This window comes from Strongylocentrotus purpuratus, unplaced genomic scaffold, assembly GCF_000002235.5.
Source record: "Strongylocentrotus purpuratus isolate Spur 01 unplaced genomic scaffold, Spur_5.0 spur5_scaffold_19, whole genome shotgun sequence".
NCBI lineage: Eukaryota > Metazoa > Echinodermata > Echinoidea > Camarodonta > Strongylocentrotidae > Strongylocentrotus > Strongylocentrotus purpuratus.
Window position 1 is genome coordinate 28921425 of NW_022145604.1, and position 21508 is coordinate 28942932.

General features: G+C 36.6%; 2 protein-coding genes across 2 annotated transcripts; both read left to right on the forward strand.

Moving 5' to 3' along the window:
* The first annotated feature begins 722 nt into the window (after positions 1-722).
* Positions 723-7966, forward strand: LOC580809 (cytochrome P450 2J2). Its single transcript, XM_030990801.1, has 4 exons — positions 723-1226; positions 3871-4478; positions 4842-5169; positions 5523-7966. Exons 1-4 carry the CDS (start codon positions 893-895, stop codon positions 5699-5701), a joined length of 1449 nt encoding a protein of 482 aa, XP_030846661.1. The 5' UTR covers positions 723-892; the 3' UTR covers positions 5702-7966.
* A 6650-nt stretch (positions 7967-14616) lies between these two features.
* On the forward strand, positions 14617-21508 carry LOC590514 (cytochrome P450 2J2). The gene is made up of 4 exons (XM_030989889.1): positions 14617-15034; positions 18177-18784; positions 19146-19473; positions 21028-21508. The coding sequence occupies exons 1-4, from the start codon at positions 14689-14691 to the stop codon at positions 21204-21206; spliced, it is 1461 nt and encodes a 486-aa protein (XP_030845749.1). The 5' UTR covers positions 14617-14688; the 3' UTR covers positions 21207-21508.

The following is a 21508-nucleotide window of genomic DNA, read 5'->3' on the forward strand; positions in this document are numbered from 1 at the left end:
ACGAGCGACGTCCCACATCCAGGCACCTCGCAATTCAAACTTAGATAGGGAACATGGAAATATTCATTTCAATCAAGGAGTTTTAAGAGATGGAGTCATGTGTAGCTCATTCCCTTTGTTCAATCTTCGAGGTCGCCAGGAGAAAAATGTTAGGAGCTTAACTAGATCTTCCTTGCAAATACGTAGACATAACATCGACTGGGCATGTGTGGGCACTAATCTGGCATATAACATCATAAAGAACTGTGAATATAAAACATGTTCACTGTTTCACATGTTTTAGGATTGTAAAATGTTATTTAAAAAAAATTAAAGCTGCTACAATACAATGTAAGCAAATTTCTTGACACAATAGGCTTTTGTATTCATATTATCTGTTATATTTCCCCCTTGTTAGTTTAAAAAGGAAATGAATTAATAAGGATATTTAAGAACAAAATCACTAATCAAGCTTTCCAATGATATCAGCGGCTTCGAACCTTGGACATCTATTGTGCATCCTGAGAAAACGGCAGCTGCTTAGAATAATTTGTTGCTAGTTGGGTCTCCAGCTCTTAAAACTCCTTGGTTTGATAAAAAAATCTATCTGGACTTTGAACATGTTGTGACCAATGTGACCTCTTAGATGTATCTGATTGGTTGAAGGGCTAACATGTATATTATGACGTGATATAGCATAGCTAATGTTATTTCCCCATACACAGCATCGAGTGTGTCAGGCCTGATGGTATTGAAAGTTATATATCGGTTTGTTCTTCTGCATCAGATAAACAAGCGGTTCATTGTGGGACAACAATCCGTACATTAATTTGCTAGACGTCTGAGCAGTTAGGGAGTTCTTTCTGTATAATTAGCCCACACTTTGGACTTGCGTTAATTAATATCAATTAAAATGTTCGACCTGTCGGCAACATCTGTGTTTCTAGGAGTGGTGATTTTTCTCCTCTGTTTCTGGGTCGTCCGGAGACCTAGGAACCTCCCACCTGGGCCATGGTCGCTCCCAATCATCGGGTATAACTTTAAACCAGGTCTTATCCACGAAGCTTACATGGACCTGGCTGAGAAGTACGGCCCTATTTTCAGTTTGCGGAGAGGTTCGTTTTTCTTTGTTATTCTTAACGACAGGGAGAGTATCACACAGGCTCTGGTAAAGTCAGGAGAATTCTTCTCGGATCGGTTTGTACCGGGACACATTAATTGGGGAATACCGGATCCTGGAAAGAAAGGTAAGCTTCATAGTTCAGATGTATTGGTAGTGCAGGTATTTAAATGTTGAACTTCGTATCCCGCCAAAACCATAGGTCCTATTCATTTTGACTTCTTATGTCAATAATTTTTTAACACGATCGCAGAGACTTTCGATTAATAAAGTCAAGGGGCATTTTCAATCGGCCTTGTGGTAACGACGGAAGAATTCACGATGAAATTATTATGAAAACGTAATTATATAATTGGCCTGTTCGCACAGTTGATTTCAGTTGATTTTATTAAATGTCTGTGATCTTTGGGATATTATTAATCCTGACTTTGTCACATGCAGGGAATACTTCTAAGACCTGTATAAATTAGGTGTATACGATAGTAAGCAAGAGAAGAAAGGACACCTTTGGTATGTATAAAGTGGTACTGGGTAAAGTTTAAAAAGACGATACGGATCTAAGCCTATAGTCACAGGAGGAGATGGACATTGCACATTTTGGCACTGATAGTTAGGAGACGAGTTATACCTCTTTAAGGGTAGATGGGGGGGGGGGTGGTTCAGTCGGCATCGCCCCCAAAAGGCTGTTTTCACCTGCATATCAAATTACAACCACTAAATAATGCATGGGTAATAATCGGGGCAGCGCCAGGAGCGCCGCAACGTGACGGACATGTGCGCTATGTAGAAGCCACCATTATTATTGCAATGACGACCTTCGTCATTGCCTTGTTTTCGTTCACGTTCTTCCCCATTAATATTCTTCTTCTTTGCAGAAAATCACGTTCGTTTTGCACGTAGTGTTTGTTAATCCTAGTTAGGTGCTTTCCTCATGTCCATTTCCGTTCAAATTTCATAGGCATAGTCTCTAGCATCTCATCAAGGTCACCTACTTTTTCGATTTTCGAAATCACTCATGCATAACCATCCAGGCGCCATTTTGTCCGTTTCTGATCCATTTTAAGGCCTTTCTTCATTCCTTCCTATCTTCACTATCCTAGATCCTACAAACTTCTAACAAATTCCTTCAGATAGTCTGAGAGATGTTCTTTCATCTGCGATGCATAAACTGACCTTCAAAATGCCATCTTTGTACTCAAAATTCAAATCCAAAACCGACTCCGTCAAAAATCTTTAAAATTCTTGAAAAGTGGACCCCAACAAATCTAAAACTGCCATAACTTTATCATATAAATTCCGTTTTGTTTTTAAATCTCACCGTATCCTTATCCCATAATTGCACATAGCCATGCCAAATTTCATGCTCCAATGGCTATGCAAAACATAAATAGCGCCCTCTAAAGTTCTGGGACTTGGCTTTCTTTCTGTGGCCGTATCTCCATTATGGCTTGGCAGACCCGTACCCTTTTTTTTGGATTTAGATACCCGAAGATATCCCCTTTCAAGCCATATACGAAATTATATACCCTATTTTTGACCAAATTTGAGAAAATTACTCTCCAATTTCGCCATTTTCAAGCAAATTGCGAAATAACTTCAACTTGCTCTAAAATTGCGATCATTATACCTACAACAATGAAACTTAGCAGACACATGTATACGTGACAACTGTCAGCCAAGTTTGGTAAATTGTAATAACCTCAGCGCAAAGTTATCGCTAAAAATGATGAATTTACTATGCATTACGTAATAGCGTGTTAAATGCGTGCAGTACATTTCGCGCAGATGAAAATGATGTCAAACTGACCGCAATGAAGTGCCCATTCGGATGATACCAAGTATGATATATGTTCACATAAAATTGTGAGTTAATCGCATTTTAGACACCATATTATACTGTTTATAATTATGTTAGTATAGATAACCCTTGGTGCCAAATCGCCCGTCATTGCACGCATATCGTTGTGCCACGATTGCAGGTCTAGTTATTATTATTATAGTCTGAGCTTTATAATGTTACCATTGACTTACAGCCATTTATGGGCATATATAATGTGCTCAAATAGTAATGAGGAAGGGAATCGTGAATGAAAACTGTTTACAGTATCCTGACCCTTTGTGGTATTTGATCGGTATTAAAGTACTGTATATATTTTACTGAACTTAGTATCGTGATGCAAAAGCTAATACTTTTTTCAATATCAATCTACATAATTTTCTTCTCTTGGTTTTTTTTAATTATGTACTTTAATTTTACTTGATATTATTTTTAAATAATGTTTCATTGTATTTCAATGGTATTATGGAATACAGGGCTCTCACGCAAAGCAGTTTTCATGTAGTGACGAAACTACCCTGTATAATGAACACAGAATGAGTAAACAGATAGATTCATTAGACATTATAGACATCAAAATGGTCAATCCAGGAAAGACCCCCAAGCTAGTGCCGTCTATGCGAGAGAATGTTGTTGTTTTTCTGCCAACGATTTTGAGTCCTTTGCAGCAATTCCGCTGAACTGCCTGGATATTAGCATATTGCAGCTTAAATATAAATTGACGTTTGCCCAAAATATTAGAGTTTTAATATCCTTGAAGGGCGAGGGTTGCTGCTGTCTAGTTTGTCTATGTTATCCAAATTTATCATTCTGTTGGTTCAAAAAAAAGTTGAGCCTTTTAAACAAATTATTCTCACAGGATACCAATTTTGTTAGTCATGTGTAAAGATATTTGTTAATCTTTTCGATACTAACTTTTTCTCTTTTTATGCAGCTACCATTGCTTTTAGTAATGGCAAACCATGGGTCGACTTACGGAGGTTCTCTCTTCCTGCCCTGCGCTCCTTTGGATTTGGGAAGCAGAGCCTGGTTCCTCAGATTAATCTGGAGGCACGTTACCTGTCTGAGGAAATCAGAAATCTTCGAGGAGAACCCACAGATTTAGCAACTACATTTAGTAAGGCAACCGCTAATATCATTTGTCAACTTCTATTTAGTCAGCGATACGAATACAGTGACGGCGAGATGAGCAGGGTTCTTAAGAGTATGGACGAATTCCTCTCCCTCATTCCTGAAACAGATCTAGTGAACATCTTCGAAACACTCATACATACTCCAAGATACAAGCCCTACCGTGAATCTATTTTCTCTGACAGGTATTTCATTATGTCCCATCTCAACAGCCATCGAGAAACGTTTCAGAAAGACAACATCCGGGACTTTACTGACGCGTTCTTAGCAGACGACATATCCAAGGAATTCGAGTTAGAGCATTTCTGGCGAGTCTTGCTTGATTTTTTTGTAGGTGGTACCGACACCACGGCCGTGGTTACCTCTTGGGCGATTCTGTTTCTTTCTGTTCACCCAGATGTTCAAAGAAAGGTTGGTAGCTTGTTTAAACTTGGCACCTAAAGAAATGTCCGAAAATATGAAAGACAAAATCGGGAATTGATTTATTAGCAAAGTCATAACTGAGCATAAAAACGAGTAACAGTTTCGGGTTCTACATCAGTAATTGCTAAAACAAATATGATCTTCTACAATCATCGGCTTTGCGTTAAAGACTCGTCTATTCATGCCACTGCATTTCGGCTGCTTTGAAAGGCTATATGCCACGAGATCAACACTTATTATCGTTACCCCTATTAATATCGAAATCATCCTCCTCATCAAAAACATTTACATAACATTAATTCTGCATTACTTAATTATGAAACACCGTCATTTTGTTTTCAACCTTCATAGGTACAAGCTGAGTTGGATACTGTTGTTGGGCGTGGCCGCCAACCGAATACTCTTGATCGTCCAGACCTGCCCTACTGCAACGCCACTCTAACAGAGGTCATGCGAATACGCCCCATCCTCCCGGTCTCAGTTCCTCGTATGACATCTGATAACGTTTCATTCCGAGGCTTTACGATTCCAAAGGGAAGCATCATTATTCCAAACCTGTATGCTGTTCATCATGATCCCAAGGAATGGAATGAACCGGACACATTTAACCCGGATCGTTTTCTCAGTGCTGATGGAAAACAATTCCAGAAGAACGAGGCGTGGATGCCATTTGGTGTTGGTAAGACGATAATGATAATGATCATGGGGGGTCGGGGTGAATATTGCGCGATAATGATGCACTAATTCTCTATGCCCTCCGGACTATATTCGGAATCGAAGGCGAATCCAAAATTAATCGTCGATTTTGGTATGGTGTGGGGCGTTCCCACTGAGTTAGAAGATACTAGGCAGCGTGCCATATTTCCAACATTAATTTAAAGAAAAATTTAAATTTTCTCAACCATAAGCATTTCTTATTTTCCTAACATTGAAGAGTTTAAAATATACTTATGTTATTTGTGCGCAGGAAACAAAACACGGTCCAAGATAAGAACTTACACCAGACACTCGTTTTTCTTCTGTAAAATACAGGTCGTCGTGATTGTGTTGGGAGTCAGCTGGCCAAAATGGAATACTTCCTGCTGTTCACCAATCTCTTCCAACAGTTTGAATTCAAGCTTCCTCTTAACCAACCAAACCCAAGCATGCGTGGAGCGAATGGAATCACCATGAATCCACAACCCTACAAAATTTGCGCCATCGAGCGCTGATTTTGTTCTCTTTCGCTGCATTAATCTTCCAATGCAACTTATTTGTCACTGAGAGAAATGCGATTGTTTAAAATTTCACGTCTAATTTGAAGGTTTATTTTGGCATATTATCTCTTAATGAAGTATATTTTCACTAGTCATCCCCGATCATAAATGTTTAGAACAAAACTTATTCAGTTTTCTTATGTATATGCATTATTCATTTTGTATTAACATATGTCGATCATAATGATATTCATCTTGGTTATAATTGTTTTGTATATTATACACGATTATTGATTTCGATTTCGTGGGCTTTATAAAATAAAAACTCGACGTTCATCAGTTCTCCACATATAATAAATAATTGAATGTACAGATGAATAGCGTTTTAATTGCCATGTGAAAGGAATTTCTTTTTATATAACAAAACAAACAACAAAAAACTCTCATGATTTGAATACGACTAGCATTACTAGAAAATAATCATCATTTGATTTTCGAGAAGAAAAAAAAACAACAGTTGCTTTCATGTTCTGATAACAATCATTGGTGCAGGCCATATAGGCATACCATTTTCTCTTCCACTTTCCCCACTCTATTTCATTTTTATTTGCCATAATAAGCCAGTTTAAGGTTGCAGTCTGAGCATGAGCAGATTATGGTCATTTGTACCAAAAAGGTAAAACCCACAGAGATGAATACTGGTTATGCGCTCATAAAAGTTATGTGAATATTATTCATTTATGCACCAACGGTACTTTCTAAGATACGCAGGTGGAAGTATTCTTTTCAAGTGGGCAAACAAAAGGTATTCACGAAATACATCTAGGACTTTGGCAGTTATTATTTTAAGATGCTCAAAGTGGAATTTCTCCATGTGTAAAAGATCTGTGGATATGTGCTATCTATAAACTCCCTTATTAAGATGATTCTAGAACTTTATGATACCCAATAGTTCAACTTAATACATATCCATACTTTGAGAATAAGTTATAGACAGTGAGTTCAAATTCATATATGTCGTTACGTTTTATACCATGTTTTATACACCTGTCCATTGCATGTAGCCATTGCATTTAGCCAATTGGAATGATTTGTTTATACTTATACTGACAATTATGATGGACAGCATAAATGAAAGCGTTGGGTATGAGGTTAAACATAAATAGGACAAAGGTGATGAAGTTTAGACAGAATCCCAGCTGCATTCACATCACGCTATGGTGAAACCAGAAAGAATGGAGTTTTTGTCATGCCCCCCCCCCCAAAAAAAAAAAAAATCTACTGTACAGCAGAGCACCAGATGAAGATACGGAAAATATAACTTGACACTGGAACCAATTTTAATTTCCAATAACTTTAACTTGGTGTTTTCCAACGCAATTCTATCGTTCTATATCTTGTTGCAATGATTTTCAATAAATAAGCATTTTGTCATTCAAGTAGCAAAATTCAATATCAATTTCTTATAAAATATCATTTAAGTTTTTTTGTTGTTGTAAATACCTATATTATCATCCGTAAAGCGCTTATATTTCGTTATCATATGCGATAACATCATAACGAAGGATTGTCGTTATATTTTTTAAGGATCTAAAAGATTTATCCTGATTAGGTACTATAATGCCTTGTTCATATATGCAGCTAAAAAAGTGGGTTTTTTTAAAATAAATGAATCATGTGTAATCCGCCTAACATTTTTATATCATTAATGCAACATTAAACATCAGTTACAGTTACACCACCAACCCGACGCCAAGACGATTCAGAACTGACGGATTCTTCGTCAATGGTGATTCGAAATTTCTAGATCATCCTGTTTAATAGTTCTGGTTGTTGTCACTGGGGTATTAGAATATGATCCTATCTATTTTCTAATTAGGAGTAATAAATTGTAAATATATGATCAGAGACTCAGTCCAAGTCGTCGAGAAATATCGCCCTTCATTCCATGTGTTACATTATCAAGTGATAATTTAACCTATTATGAGATGAACATGGAATTTTTGGGGTAAATTATGCCTACTCGGAAATATTACGACTTTACTTATTTAACATTAAAGAGGTACTAAACAAAAAATTGCGTAGTGAAAATGGTCTATCCGGAAAAGACCCCCAAACAAAGTTTTCTACTCCTATGGATTAGAGGATTCTGAATTAAACCTAATTAATACAGAGAATAATGACATTAAACATACCAATTAAACTCTATCCCGAATGGCAAAGCACAATTTGGAAATAAAGAGATAGTATTACCTATCTAACTATGCCCGTCTCCCAGTATGTTACGTATAAAGATCTTTGATTGTTTCTCAGGATAACTATATCAGTGACAGTAAGGGAAAACGTGGAGAAGGATAGGTGGGAAATGTGTGTGCGTGTGTGTGTGTGTGTGTGTGTGTGTGTGTGAGAGAGAGAGAGAGAGAGAGAGAGAGGGGTGGGGGAAAGGGGAGAGAAAGACTCAGGGTCGGGAGAGAAAAAGTTTGATTAAAAGGAATGAGTATACAGGTCTATTTAAAGAGAAGGTTGAGTTCTGGGAAGAGGTGAAAAATAATTTGTGAGCATTACTCATTCTTATTATACAAGTGTGGAAGAACATCAGTTAAGACATGAGAAGCATGGCTCTTCAAATGCCTTTATATTCTAAATATGCATGTAGCATCGTAAAAATCGGGGGGCCGGCTTTTTACGCCACGTGTTCTTGTAGTCCCATATACATCTTTCTGTGCAAGTGTTTGTAACTTTACCAAGACTTGGCCAAATTTCTTATCATTTTGATGATTCCAGAACCTTGCAATACACACAAATTATTTTTATATGCTAGATGATCAACCCTTTCTGGTCGGTTCCACACCGTTTCTTTCACAATGCAATCGCATGACCAGAACTCAACTTCATCTTTAAGAAGTGATGAAAGAAATTGCAGTACTTTGTGACTTTATGGCGATAATATATAAAGAGCTGAAAGGAACAATTCGTTTTCCTCCGGGAGAAAAAAAATGTAAATATCCCTTTCTGCATGAACATGAAACATGAAAATGTTTCATTCGTGTTGTGAAATTACCAACATTTCATATCATGATCGAAACTTATCATTACTCTTCAGTCGCAGACCCAATAATGAGCTTAGTATGTGAGACAAAGTTGATTTGTCATGTCTTTCCGACATCTCAAAGTCCAAGTCACCGTACGTGCTTCAGTTCCACGTAAATAATGATAATAATATTAATAAAGATAACTATTTTCTATTATTTACCAAGGGTACTCATAAGGGTTGTTCTTCCTGCAGGACCTGCGATTATTATTACCGCAGCTGTCTCCAGGTACCCATTTACACCTGTGTGGAGAGTGGCAAGTCTGGATTAATTGGCCCATATTTTCCGACATCTCAAAGTCCAAGATATCGTACGTGCTTCAGTTCCATGTAAATAATGATCATGATATCAATAAAGATAATTATTTTGTATTCTTTACCCAGGGTGCTCATTAGGGTTAATACTGTTCTTCCTGCGGGACCTGCAATTTTTATTAACGCAGCTGTTTCCAGGTACCCATTTACACCTGGGTGGAAAGTGGCAAGTCTGGATTAATGTCTTGTCAAAAAGAAACATTAGTGCCGGGCTGGGAATTGAACCCTCAAATCCTGGATTGAGAGTAAATTGGGTTTTTACAGACGTGTATCAATCAGATATGTTTGTGTATGTGTATCAATCAGTGAATGAACCACTATACCAATAACATAATGCAATTAGTGAAGTCCCTGACTTCGTCTACAGTCCAGAGGACAGATAACTGACAAGAATGAAACCCTACGAGTTATTCAGCATATAGAAGCGATAGTTTTGGTGATTCCTGGCACAAGAAAATCCCGTACATTTTAACTAAAATGTTCATGAATTATTCATAATATAAATAATAACACTACTACTAATAGTACTATTATTAAACCTACCACTACTATACTTACTACTACTACTATTACTACTACTACTACTACTACTACTAATACTACTACAAATAATTATAATATGAATTCATTCATTACTGTTATCAATACTATTATCATTATTATTTAGATCAGTACCATTACTATAAAAGAACGACAAAACAGCTAAAGCAGCTTCTACTAAAATTGTATAACGCTTATCAGAGAGTATTCCTATAAGTTTACAGAATAATAAAAAGTATTGAAACTAGCAAAAGAGAAAAATGTATAACATGACTATTAATGAATAGGGTAATAATTAGACTATGCCTATTCTACTAAGTTGGCATACAGTAGAATAAAACAAACGTTGGGCTTAAAAATACAAGTGCAAGAAGTGATTGAATATTTGGAAATGTTTCAAGGTATAAGATGTTTGATTCCCATTTTATGCAATTTAAACTAGATCAAAGATGGAATGTTTCAATGAAGTTATGAAGCGCTCTCAATAAGTCTTTCTCTTTGAGGATCATGGCGTAAATAAGAACGCTTGTGTATTATAGAGTTTTATAATTGTCACTCATAGCAAAGTGACCAAATCTTGCTGAAAATGACAATGAAAAGCATTGGACACAGATATTGGTGCATTGGTGCAAATAGTTAATACCCTTCTGGCTCCCAACAGAAAAACGACTTCTACTCCTTCTAGTCATTAGATTTAAGCATCAATGTTTTGTTTGAAAAAATATAAATCATATACAAAATCTACAAAAAAACAAATTAATATATTCAAGATTAATCATGGATATTATTATGAACAAGGCTGATATGCCTTGTTTCTATATGATATGTTTGGGATATGACCTTTGTAGATACATAATAATAATAATAATAATAATATTCATTTGTAAAGCGCAATAACTATGTGGATATATTCTACTGCGCTGCAAGAGATCGTAAATGCTGTGCTATACATACTATATGAACAAGTGAGTTTTCAGTTTTGATTTAAAATTATCTAGTGATGGGGCTTTCCTTATTTCTAGTGGTAATTTAATCCATAATAACGGGGCAGCACAGAGAAATTACCGGTTCCCGAGGGTTACTTTGGTTTTATATGGGGGTATTTGCAACATAACAGTAACTGTGATCCTGTGATTTGCTCCTGCAAAGGCCGAAAGAACGAAAGGAGTTGACCCTCGACTCAAACGCAACTGCAGGGCGACACCAACGGTTGGTGTTCAACCTTTTATATACCCTAGTATTTCAATGCTAAAATAGAATTTGAAGAGCGCCACAAACTAGTTGCCTAAAAAAGGGGGCTGGTAAGACATGAAATGATAAAAGTTACCAATCAAATTTCCAATTCATTTTTTTAGTTGTTGTTGGTATTGGTTTTTCTTTACAACAACAGAATTTACCCTAAAAATATTTACCTCGCTACGATTAAAAGCCAGAGCAAACGTGCTCTCAAATTAAAGAAGATGGAACGGTCCGAAATGTATGAGGTATATAAACTTCTTTTGTGAAGAATGCAATGTTGTTATCCACATGACCATTCCATCACTGAACATTACTGCGGAATGAAGCCAATGAAACGAGCCGAATGATGAAAACAATGATTTTATTTCGAACAGATTGCCTTCATAGAAAACAATGATTATAATCATATAGCGCGTCATGTGAATACTACAATGCGCTTCACTATGTTGTCGTTATTCAACCCACCTTTCACTGGATTTAAAGACTGCACACAAATGTGCACCATCTCCACTCTTAAAGGAGTTTTCCTATCATTCATGCATGGAATAGTCCATGTTTAACCTGCGCATAGACGTCACGAAATTCGATACAGGTACAAGAGACAGTACAGTACAGATATAGTTCAGTACATAATATAATAATAATAATAATAAATTTATATAGCGCAGCTTTTATACAAAATATATTCAGCTGCGCTGGTTAAGAGCTTCTTTTTACTAAATTCTACAAAATAAGATCTGTCAATTGAACAAATAAGTTTTTTGATTGGATTTGAATACATTGAGAGATGGATTGCTTTGTATTTCTCACGGCAAGCTATTCCATAGTTTGGAGGCAGCAATAGCAAAAGCACGGTCCCCGAGAGTTACTTTAGTTTTTTCCATGGGGAATCTGAAACAATTATTTATCTGTGGAACTGCACAGGCTACGACTGTGTTACTGGACTTTGACAGATTCAACCAGTAGTCGAAACCTATTGGGTAAGCATAATTTTACCTATTGCCATGATTGTTGTTAACTGTCTTCATCTATATTGTTTCATACCCTGTATTGACCCTAAACGCTAAATTGAATTTACAAACGACTTTGGACTTCCATGCGCATTGAAAATATTTGAATCAACCATTCAAATAAACTATTTTCTCTCCCCCCCCCCCCCCTCCATGCCAACAAATGGCTAAAATTCAGTGACTGAATAGTGGTTATATCAACATCAGGTTGATGTATGTACAATATATGGCCAGGAGGACTTTAGACTTATCACTGAAAAAAATCAAACGTTTGACCTCGTTCAATTTACTTGTGATTATAGGGCAATGACTGAAATCAGGATTTGTTTAAAATCATAGTGATTAAATAAACCCAAATAAATTAAACACACTGCGACCTCATCAACGGTACTTTAAATTCTAATGTATAGTTTATATATATTTACATTAATATTTGCTTTTAAAAAATCAGGCTTATTCTTACACCACTATAGTGTAGTATGCAGGCACAAACCCATTTCACTGTAAGACTAGGCTGACAGCTTACTGGTTAAGCTCTGTGCTTTAGCTGCTCCTGAAATAGACTTTCTTTCTTTCTTGATTTGATTTTGTTTTGCAATTAGTCACCATTGACTATTTTTGCCACACACTGTTTTTTCAATCATTTATATATATATATATGTACAATTACATGTCATGATTGACTATTTTCAGGATTTCCTTTTCCATCCTTCTTCTCTGTCAGATAATTATGAATTATGGTTAAAGTATCACATTACAGTTTGTGCTTGCAGACTAACTGTACTGTCGGCATTTATACTTCGTTGGACCCCAAATGAATTGACGTTTTATTAAATAATGTCATAATCAACTGATTTGCGCTATATATGATCTACATTCTTTCCCTCTATTTAAAATCCCTTTCCTAGCCCTCGCATCATTTCTCCCCTTTCTCTCTTTCTCTCTCCTATCTCTCTCTCTCTCTCTCTGTGTGTCTCCCTTTCCCTCTATTGACATATTCCTCTCCTATCCTACTCGTCGTTTCTCCTCCTTGTCTCTCTCTCCCTCTCTCTATCTCCCTTCTTCCCCCTCCTCACACATACTTCACACACAAAAACACACACACAAACGAGCACAATCCAATGATTTGGGTTACAGAACCTAATAGTATCTGTAAATTGATTGGAGACGATATTTCGTATTAAGCACCATTTTGATCCAGATTTATTTCCATCAATATATATCATTGTGTGAATGGAATGGAAAGAGTGAAAAGAAAGATAAGGCATTTCGCTAAATTTTTCCCAGGAAAACTACCCCCTGGCGGTAATTTCCCGAGGGGTTATTGTCCTTGGGGATAGTTTTCCGGGGGAGTAATTTTCCGCTGGGTGATTGTCTAGGGGGTAATTGTCCTGATACGTTCCTTGTGGCAGCTCAAAAATTAGAGAAAAGTACTCATATTGAAGCCTGTGAGAAACGGACATTACACTTTTACATTCTTTTACACTCTCTATATACCCCTTTAGCTTTGATTTCACAAGTTCTACGGACCATGAAAAGCTTGTAGCAGTAAACTTTATTCCGTTCATCACAATTTAATACCATAAAATATAAATAAAAGCGCTTTGGCGTGAGTGTGTGTGTGTGTATTTGGGTGTTTACAGACGTGTATCAATCAGATATGATTTTTTACGTCTGGGGACCGACTTTTAACGTCACCATCCGAAAGACGTGACTCAGTTTTGAACCTACGTCCTCGGCTGAATCAGTTTGTGAAGATTGAGACCCAAATATGTATAGATGTTTTTACCGTAAAAATTGGTGATACATTTTGCCCCAAAAGTTATCCCTTTTTAAAGAAAACTCCGCTTAACTTATTTAAATCCTATGGATACACAACTCAACGCTTGTTGAAGTCTTTTGTTTGATACTAAATTATTCAGGGTAGCCCAAACTGCTATCTCGAAGTTTCGCAGATATTATGATTTTTGGCAAATCAACATTTCCCTGGAATTGTCCAGAAGAATTAGGAAAAGAAAATTGCTTGCAAGGAAGTGGCGTCGCTCCAAATTCATTTCCTATGTTTACATCATGATATATACCGGGAAGGGGGATAAACACTACATTGTGTATCTCAAATCTTAACATGAACAAGCTGAATCCCCGCCATCACACCTATCCGAATGGCAAATTGAAGGAGAAAGAAGTCTTAAAATTCCTAGTACCCCGTCATAGCTGTCCGTTTTAAAGTAAAGTGGATTTCCATGATCGTTAGCGTTTCATAATTTTTCCTGTACAAAAATAATATTAAAACATTTTTAATACCTTTTGTCATTTAGCATTCATTCAAACATGTTCATACGTGTACTTTAGAAGCTTATAGTACGAGGGAATTGTATCATTTGAAGAAAAAATATGAAATAATGATGTGGACCTCAAAAAGGAAGAACGAGGGGACGAGAAACGAGAAATTTGACTGACCATGAAGACAAATATTTAGTTTAATAACTTCCATCAGGACTTTGAATGTTTTTTGACCAATGTGACCTCTAATATCTATCTGATTGGTTGAAGGGCAAGCACGCATATTGTGACGTGATATAGCATGGCTAATCTCCTGTTTGTATTTATATGTTATTTCCCCATACACAGCTTCAAGAGTGTAAGACTCGAGTTATATATCAGTTTGTTCGTTTGCATCAGGTAATCAAGCAGTTCATTGCGAGACAGCAATCTATACAGTATTTCACTAAACCTCTGAGCAGTTTGAGAGTCCTTACTGCACATTGGCCCACACTTTGGACTTGCGTTAATTAATATCACATAAAATGTTCGAACTGTCGGCAACATCTGTGTTTCTAGGAGTGGTGATTTTTCTCCTCTGTTTCTGGGTCGTCCGGAGACCTAAGAACCTCCCTCCTGGGCCATGGTCGCTCCCAATCATCGGGTATAACTTTAAACCAGGTCTTATCCACGAAGCCTACATGGATCTGGCTAAGAAGTACGGCCCTATTTTCAGTTTGCGGAGAGGTTCGTTTGTCTTCGTAATATTGAATGACAGGGAGAGTATCACACAGGCTCTGGTAAAGTCAGGAGAATTCTTCTCGGATCGGTTTGTACCGGGACACTTTAATTGGTCAATACCGGATCCTGGAAAGAAAGGTAAGCTTCATAGTTCACATGTATTGGTATTGCAAGTATTTAAATGTTGAACTTCGTATTATTCCAAAACCATAGGGCCGATTCATTTCAAAGGTGACGCTTTGTAAATTGTTTTCTGTATATTTTGTTTTTTAATCGTCTTTGATCATTAGGAAAGTATTAATCTCGACTTTGTCACATGCAGGGAAGACTTCCAAGACCTGTATACAAGGTGTATATGAGAGTAAGCAAGAGAAGAGATTGGATCCCTTGGGATGTAGCAAGTAGTGCTGGTAAAGTTTTTAAAGTAGATACGGATTTAGGCCCAGGAGTCACGGGAGCAGGCGCGTAGCCACGGGGGGGGGGGGGGGGGGGTGAGGGGGGGGGGGCACGTGCCCCCTTCAATTTCCAGGATCGGTTGAAATTTTGTAGACCCCTTTTTTTGGCCTCGATCGATTACATGTATGTGGGGGGGGGGCACAACACACTGTAAAAAAGAATTTGTTCATTGGTAATTTTTACGTATTTTTTCCATGTAGAATTTACTTGAAAACATTAGTTTTGCCACTTACGCACTAAATTTAAGTCTTGCTAACTCAAACTTTCAATTTAGTAGAACATACGTGGAATATTTAAGTAAAATCAAATACATAAGAACTTTAAGTAATTTTAGCTTGTATTAATTTAGTAATTTTAACTCAAAATCAGGAATTATACGTATTACTCAAACGATTTATGTTGATTTTTCTTATCTTTTTAAAGTAAGGACCGATGCAGTGCGTAATAGAAATATTTACATAATTTATGAATATTCATTAAGACCAAATTAAACTCTTTTTTAAATAAAACAATTCTTTTTTTGTGGTTGAATGAAAATTTAAGGACTTTAAAACATTTACTAATTTATTTAACATGGCTAAGCAAAGACAAGACAAATTTTAATTGTTACCCAGTTCAAAACAAATCAAAACTTGATATTGCAGGAAATTGTCAACCAATTTTCCTTTTAAGATGCTACGATCAAGTATATATAAAATTTGGAGCCTTTCAATATGTGTCGAATTGAAGCGTATGTAATAGTATAGTATTAATGACTGCTTTGAGAGAAATAGTTGTTTTTATACGCTCTCGGGAAGGTTACAATTGGGCTATTCCCCTCGGCGTTGTTTTTATACGCTCAAGGGAAGGTTAGAATTGTGCTATTACCCGAGGCGTGCCGAGGGGAACAGCCCAATTGTAACCTTCCCGAGAGCGTATAAAAACAACTATTTCTCGAATATTAAAGCAGTCATTAATACTTTTATATGCCGAAAAAAAAAATGTCGAAGATGGGATTCGAACTCTTGCGTACAAAAGGTGATGATATTAAAGTCAGCGCATTAATCCGCTCGGCCAGCGCGCTCTGTCACCATGCACGGTAGTTTTCTTTAATATATACATTAAAATGAATTGAAAACGGCTTCGCGTGGTCGATGCTTCGCCGCTGCTCCATTAAACGGGCCCTTCTTTTACTTTTGCAATGCATATTGGCACGAACTTAGATCAAGATCTATCGGCAAATGTTGTTTTTCTGTTTTTGGAAGTTTATTTTCGTCTTCATGTCAACAATGCAAGATAAAATTGTCGGTAAGATCGATCGAGATTCAATTGTATTGAAATTACCGACCAATTCTTCGCACACGTACGGTATCCTCGATCGCTCAGACCATTTTTTAACATGTAAACCTATGGGTATTTCACCAAGACTGAACTATTTTCCCAATAACCATGGCTATTGGGATTTTGAACTGTTTTTTAACCATGGTTACCGGGAATTTTCGGGAACAGTTAAAGTTTATGAATGCGATTTCGACCAATCAGATTGCTGGATTACTTAAGTGAGGTATATAATTTGTGATGGTGGTAGATATATATATATATATACGGTTAAATCTTAAATAGAAGTAGTGTTAGTGATTAGTGATTAATCTTAAATAGAAGTAGTGTATGATTAGTGGATGTTACTTGTTAGATTAGATGGGTACCAAATCGTGCAATATGTAATCCTATCATAGCTTTTTTTTAATTATCTAAAATGATTACAATACTTAAATTATTTACGTTAATGAAACTCGATTTAACTGAGTAAAAAGTTATTCAGCAAAATAATTAATTCTACTTAAGAATTTAAGATGCCGTAGGTAATATTTACTTAATAAAAATAAGGCAATTCTTTTCCTCAATTTTATTGAGTTATTTCGACTATTATTTTTTTTTACAGTGCACGTTTTTGGCACTGATAGTTAGGAAACGAGTTATTTCTCTTTAAGCGTAGATGGGAGAGGGGTCAGTCGGCATCGCCTCAAAGTGCTGCTTTTACTTGTATATTAAATGACTTAGAGTGGTGAACAACAATTAAAAAATGCATAATCTGAGCTTTATCATTTAAATTTTAGCTTATAACCTGCTTAATGTCTTGCCGACACATTGACTTACAGTCATTTATGGACATATATGATGTGGTGAAATACAAATGAGGAAGGGATTCGGGAATGAAAACTGTTCTCAATGTATACCCCTTGTGGTACTTGATCGGTATTGGTGAAAGTATATTTTTAGATGATTTGTGTATTATGATGAAAAAGCCCATACTTGTTTCCATTATCAGTCCACATATTTTCTCTTGTTATATTTTATTACGTACTTTAATTTCAATTGCATTATGTAATCCTAGGCTTTCTCGCAAAGCAGTTTTCATTTAGTGAAGAGGCTCCCTTATACAGAACAAATAATAAATAAACAAAATAAATATATTAATAAAGAATTATAGACAAAGAATATTCCTAGGCTACTGTCTAGACTGTGGTAGATTTGTGTAGTGGGGTCCATGCGAGAAAATGTGGTTGTTTTTCTGCCGACGATTATAAGTCCTTTGCAACAGTTAGGCTGAACTGCCTGATGTAAGCATCTCGCGGTTTAAATATAAGTAGACGGTTGCCCCGAATATTATAGTTCAATTTACTTGAAGGGGGGTTCTGCTGGCTCGTTCGTATAGGTTAGCGGAATTTAAAATTCTGTTGGTGATAGTTCAGAAAAAGTTGGACTCATTAAAAAAATTATTCTCAAAGGATACCAAATTTGTAAGTCATTTGCAAGTGTTAATCTTTTCGATGCTATTTTTTCTCTTTTTATGCAGCTACCATTGCTTTTAGTAATGGCAAACCATGGGTCGACTTACGGAGGTTCGCTCTTCCTGCTCTGCGCTCCTTTGGATTTGGGAAGCAGAGCCTGGTACCTCAGATTAATCTGGAGGCACGTTACCTGTCAGAGGAAATCAGAAATCTTCGAGGAGAACCCACAGATTTAGCAACCACATTTAGCAAGGCAACCGCTAATATCATTTGTCAACTTCTATTTAGTCAGCGATACGAATACAGTGACGGCGAGATGAGCAGGATTCTTAAGAGTATGGACGAATTCCTCTCCCTCATTCATGAAACAGATCTAGTGAACATCTTCGAAACACTCATACATACTCCAAGATACAAGCCCTACCGTGAATCTATTTTCTCGGACAGGGATTTCATTATGTCCCATCTCAACAGCCATCGAGAAACGTTTCAGAAAGACAACATCCGGGACTTTACTGACGCGTTCTTAGCAGACGACATATCCAAGGAATTCGAGTTAGAGCATTTCTGGCGAGTCTTGCTTGATTTTTTTATAGGTGGTACCGACACCACGGCCTCGGTTACCTCTTGGACGATTCTGTTTCTATCTGTTCACCCAGATGTTCAAAGAAAGGTTGGTAGCTTGTTTAAACTTGGCACCTAAAGAAATGTCCGAAAATATGAAAGACATAATCGGGAATTGCTTTATAGCAAAGTCATAACTGAGCATAAAAATGACTAACAGTTTCGGGTTCTACATCAGTATTTGCTAAAACAAACATGATCTTCTACAATAATCGGCTTTGCGCTAAAGACTCGTCCATTCATGCCACTACATTTCGGCTGCTTTGAAAGGCTATATGCCACGAGATCAAAAATTATTACCGTTGCCCCTATTAATATCGAAATCATCCTCCTCATCAAAAACATATACATAACATTAATTCTGCATTACTTAATTATAAAACACCGTCATTTTGTTTCAACCTTCATAGGTACAAGCTGAGTTGGATACTGTTGTTGGGCGTGGCCGCCAACCGAATACTCTTGATCGTCCAGACCTGCCCTACTGCAATGCTACTCTAACAGAGGTCATGCGAATACGCCCCATCCTCCCGGTCTCAGTTCCTCATATGACATCTGATGACGTTTCATTCCGAGGCTTTACGATTCCAAAGGGAAGCATCATTATTCCAAACCTGTGGGCTGTTCATCATGATCCCAAGGAATGGAATGAACCGGACACATTTAACCCGGATCGTTTTCTCAGTGCTGATGGAAAACAATTTCAGAAGAACGAGGCGTGGATGCCATTTGGTGTTGGTAAGACGATAATGACAATGATCATTGGGGGGGGGGGGGTAATAATTCCTGGCCCCTTTCCGGTATCGTCTTTGTATCAATATATTGTGCAATAATGATGCTCTAATTATCAATGCCCTTCGGGCTGCTTTTGGAATCGGTGGCGTATCGAAATCATCAATTTGGGTACGCTGCGGCGGCTCCCACTGAGTTAGAGGATAGTTTTTTGTAACTAGGCAGCGTGCCGTATTTCCAACATTGATTTAAAGGAAACCGAACCCCAAGAAATAACTTTACTTATTCTGAGAGATATCCAACATTAATTTAAAGAAAATTTTAAATTTTCTTAACCATAATCATCCCTTATTTGCCTAACATTGAAGAGTTTAAAATATACTTATGTTATTTACGCGCATGAAACAAAACACGGTCATAGATAGATAGAAATGGTTTTTATTAAAAAGATCATCGCAGCCAATGGCTGAATTGCGATCCATTTCACAAGGTTATATACAATACAATTGCGATTCAAATTGAAATAACACAAAATATGACATAAATCAATAATCAAACATACAGACATTTCATAAAAATTCATTGATCAAATTCAAATTTTGGTTAAAAAAAGAAAGAGATGGGGAGAGGTGTAGGAGAGGGATAGTTGGAGTGATGACAAAGAGAGAGAAGGAGAGAAGAGGGACGAAAGAGAGAGAGAGAGAGAGAGAGAGAGAGTTGAAGAGAGGAAGAGACAGACAAAGGGTACCTTATCATTACAAATGAGGGGAGATGGCAAGAAATATTTAGTAATGCAGAAGATTGAGAAAAAATACAATTTATGTTGGTATTACATTTTATTCAGAAGATTTATAAAGTAAGGAAGAGAGCTGCACTGGAAGCGTTTTGTTTTACATTGGTATTGTTTAACTTTGATTGAGATCTTAGAGAATAAGTGCTTTGTTGTCTAAAAGGTAAACATTCTTTAAATTGTGGGTGTTTGACAAGTGCATTGGCAAAGTCTATACATAACTGCTCACGTCTTGCTTCTAATGAACGTAGATTGCACGTTTCTTATGCTGCTTCATAATTTTTATACTGACGTCCTAAAATGATTTTGCAAGCTCTTTTCTGAATACGTTCTAAAATATATACATGAGTTTTTGTTAAATTACCATTGAAAACCGGTACCCCATAATCTAAAATCGAACGAATGTATCCTTTATATATAAGTAAAAGGTCATCTACAGGCAATCCATACTTCTTAAGGCAACGAAACATAAACAACTTCCTATTACACCTTTTTGTGAGATCGGATACATGACTATCCAACTTTAGGTTTGATTGTTACATTATTCCGAGGACTTTGGCTTGATGAACATAAATTAATTCTTTGTCGCCAATGAAAATTGAAGTTTGTTCTTCACAATTTTTCATAAATGTTATAACCATAGAAAAACACTTGCACGGATTCAAAGTCATATTATTTTTAGCTGACCATTGGTATAAATCAGTGATTGTATTTTGTAGTTTAACATAAGAACTCACACCAGGCACTCGTTTTTCTCTTGTAAAACACAGGTCGTCGTGATTGTGTTGGTAGTCAGCTGGCCAAAATGGAAACCTTCCTCCTGTTCACCAATCTCTTTCAGCAGTTTGAATTCAAGCTTCCTCCTAACCAACCAAACCCAAGCATGCGTGGAGCGAATAGATTCACCATGAATCCACAACCCTACAAAATTTGCGCCATTGAGCGCTGATTTTGTCTTCATTTGCTTCATTAAAGTTCCAATACAATTAATTTGTCAGTGACAGAAATGCGATTGTTTAACACGATTGTTTTTACGACTAGTTTTAAGGTTTATTTGGGCATCTTATATATTAGTTTAGTATATATGCACAAGTCATCCCCGAACATAATTGTTTAGAAAAAACGTACTCAGTTTGCTTATGTATAATGCATTATTCATGCTGTATTTAATATATGTCTATCATAATGATCATTCATCTTCGTTATAATTATTTTTGTTTGTACACGATTAGGGATTTACAATTTCGTGGG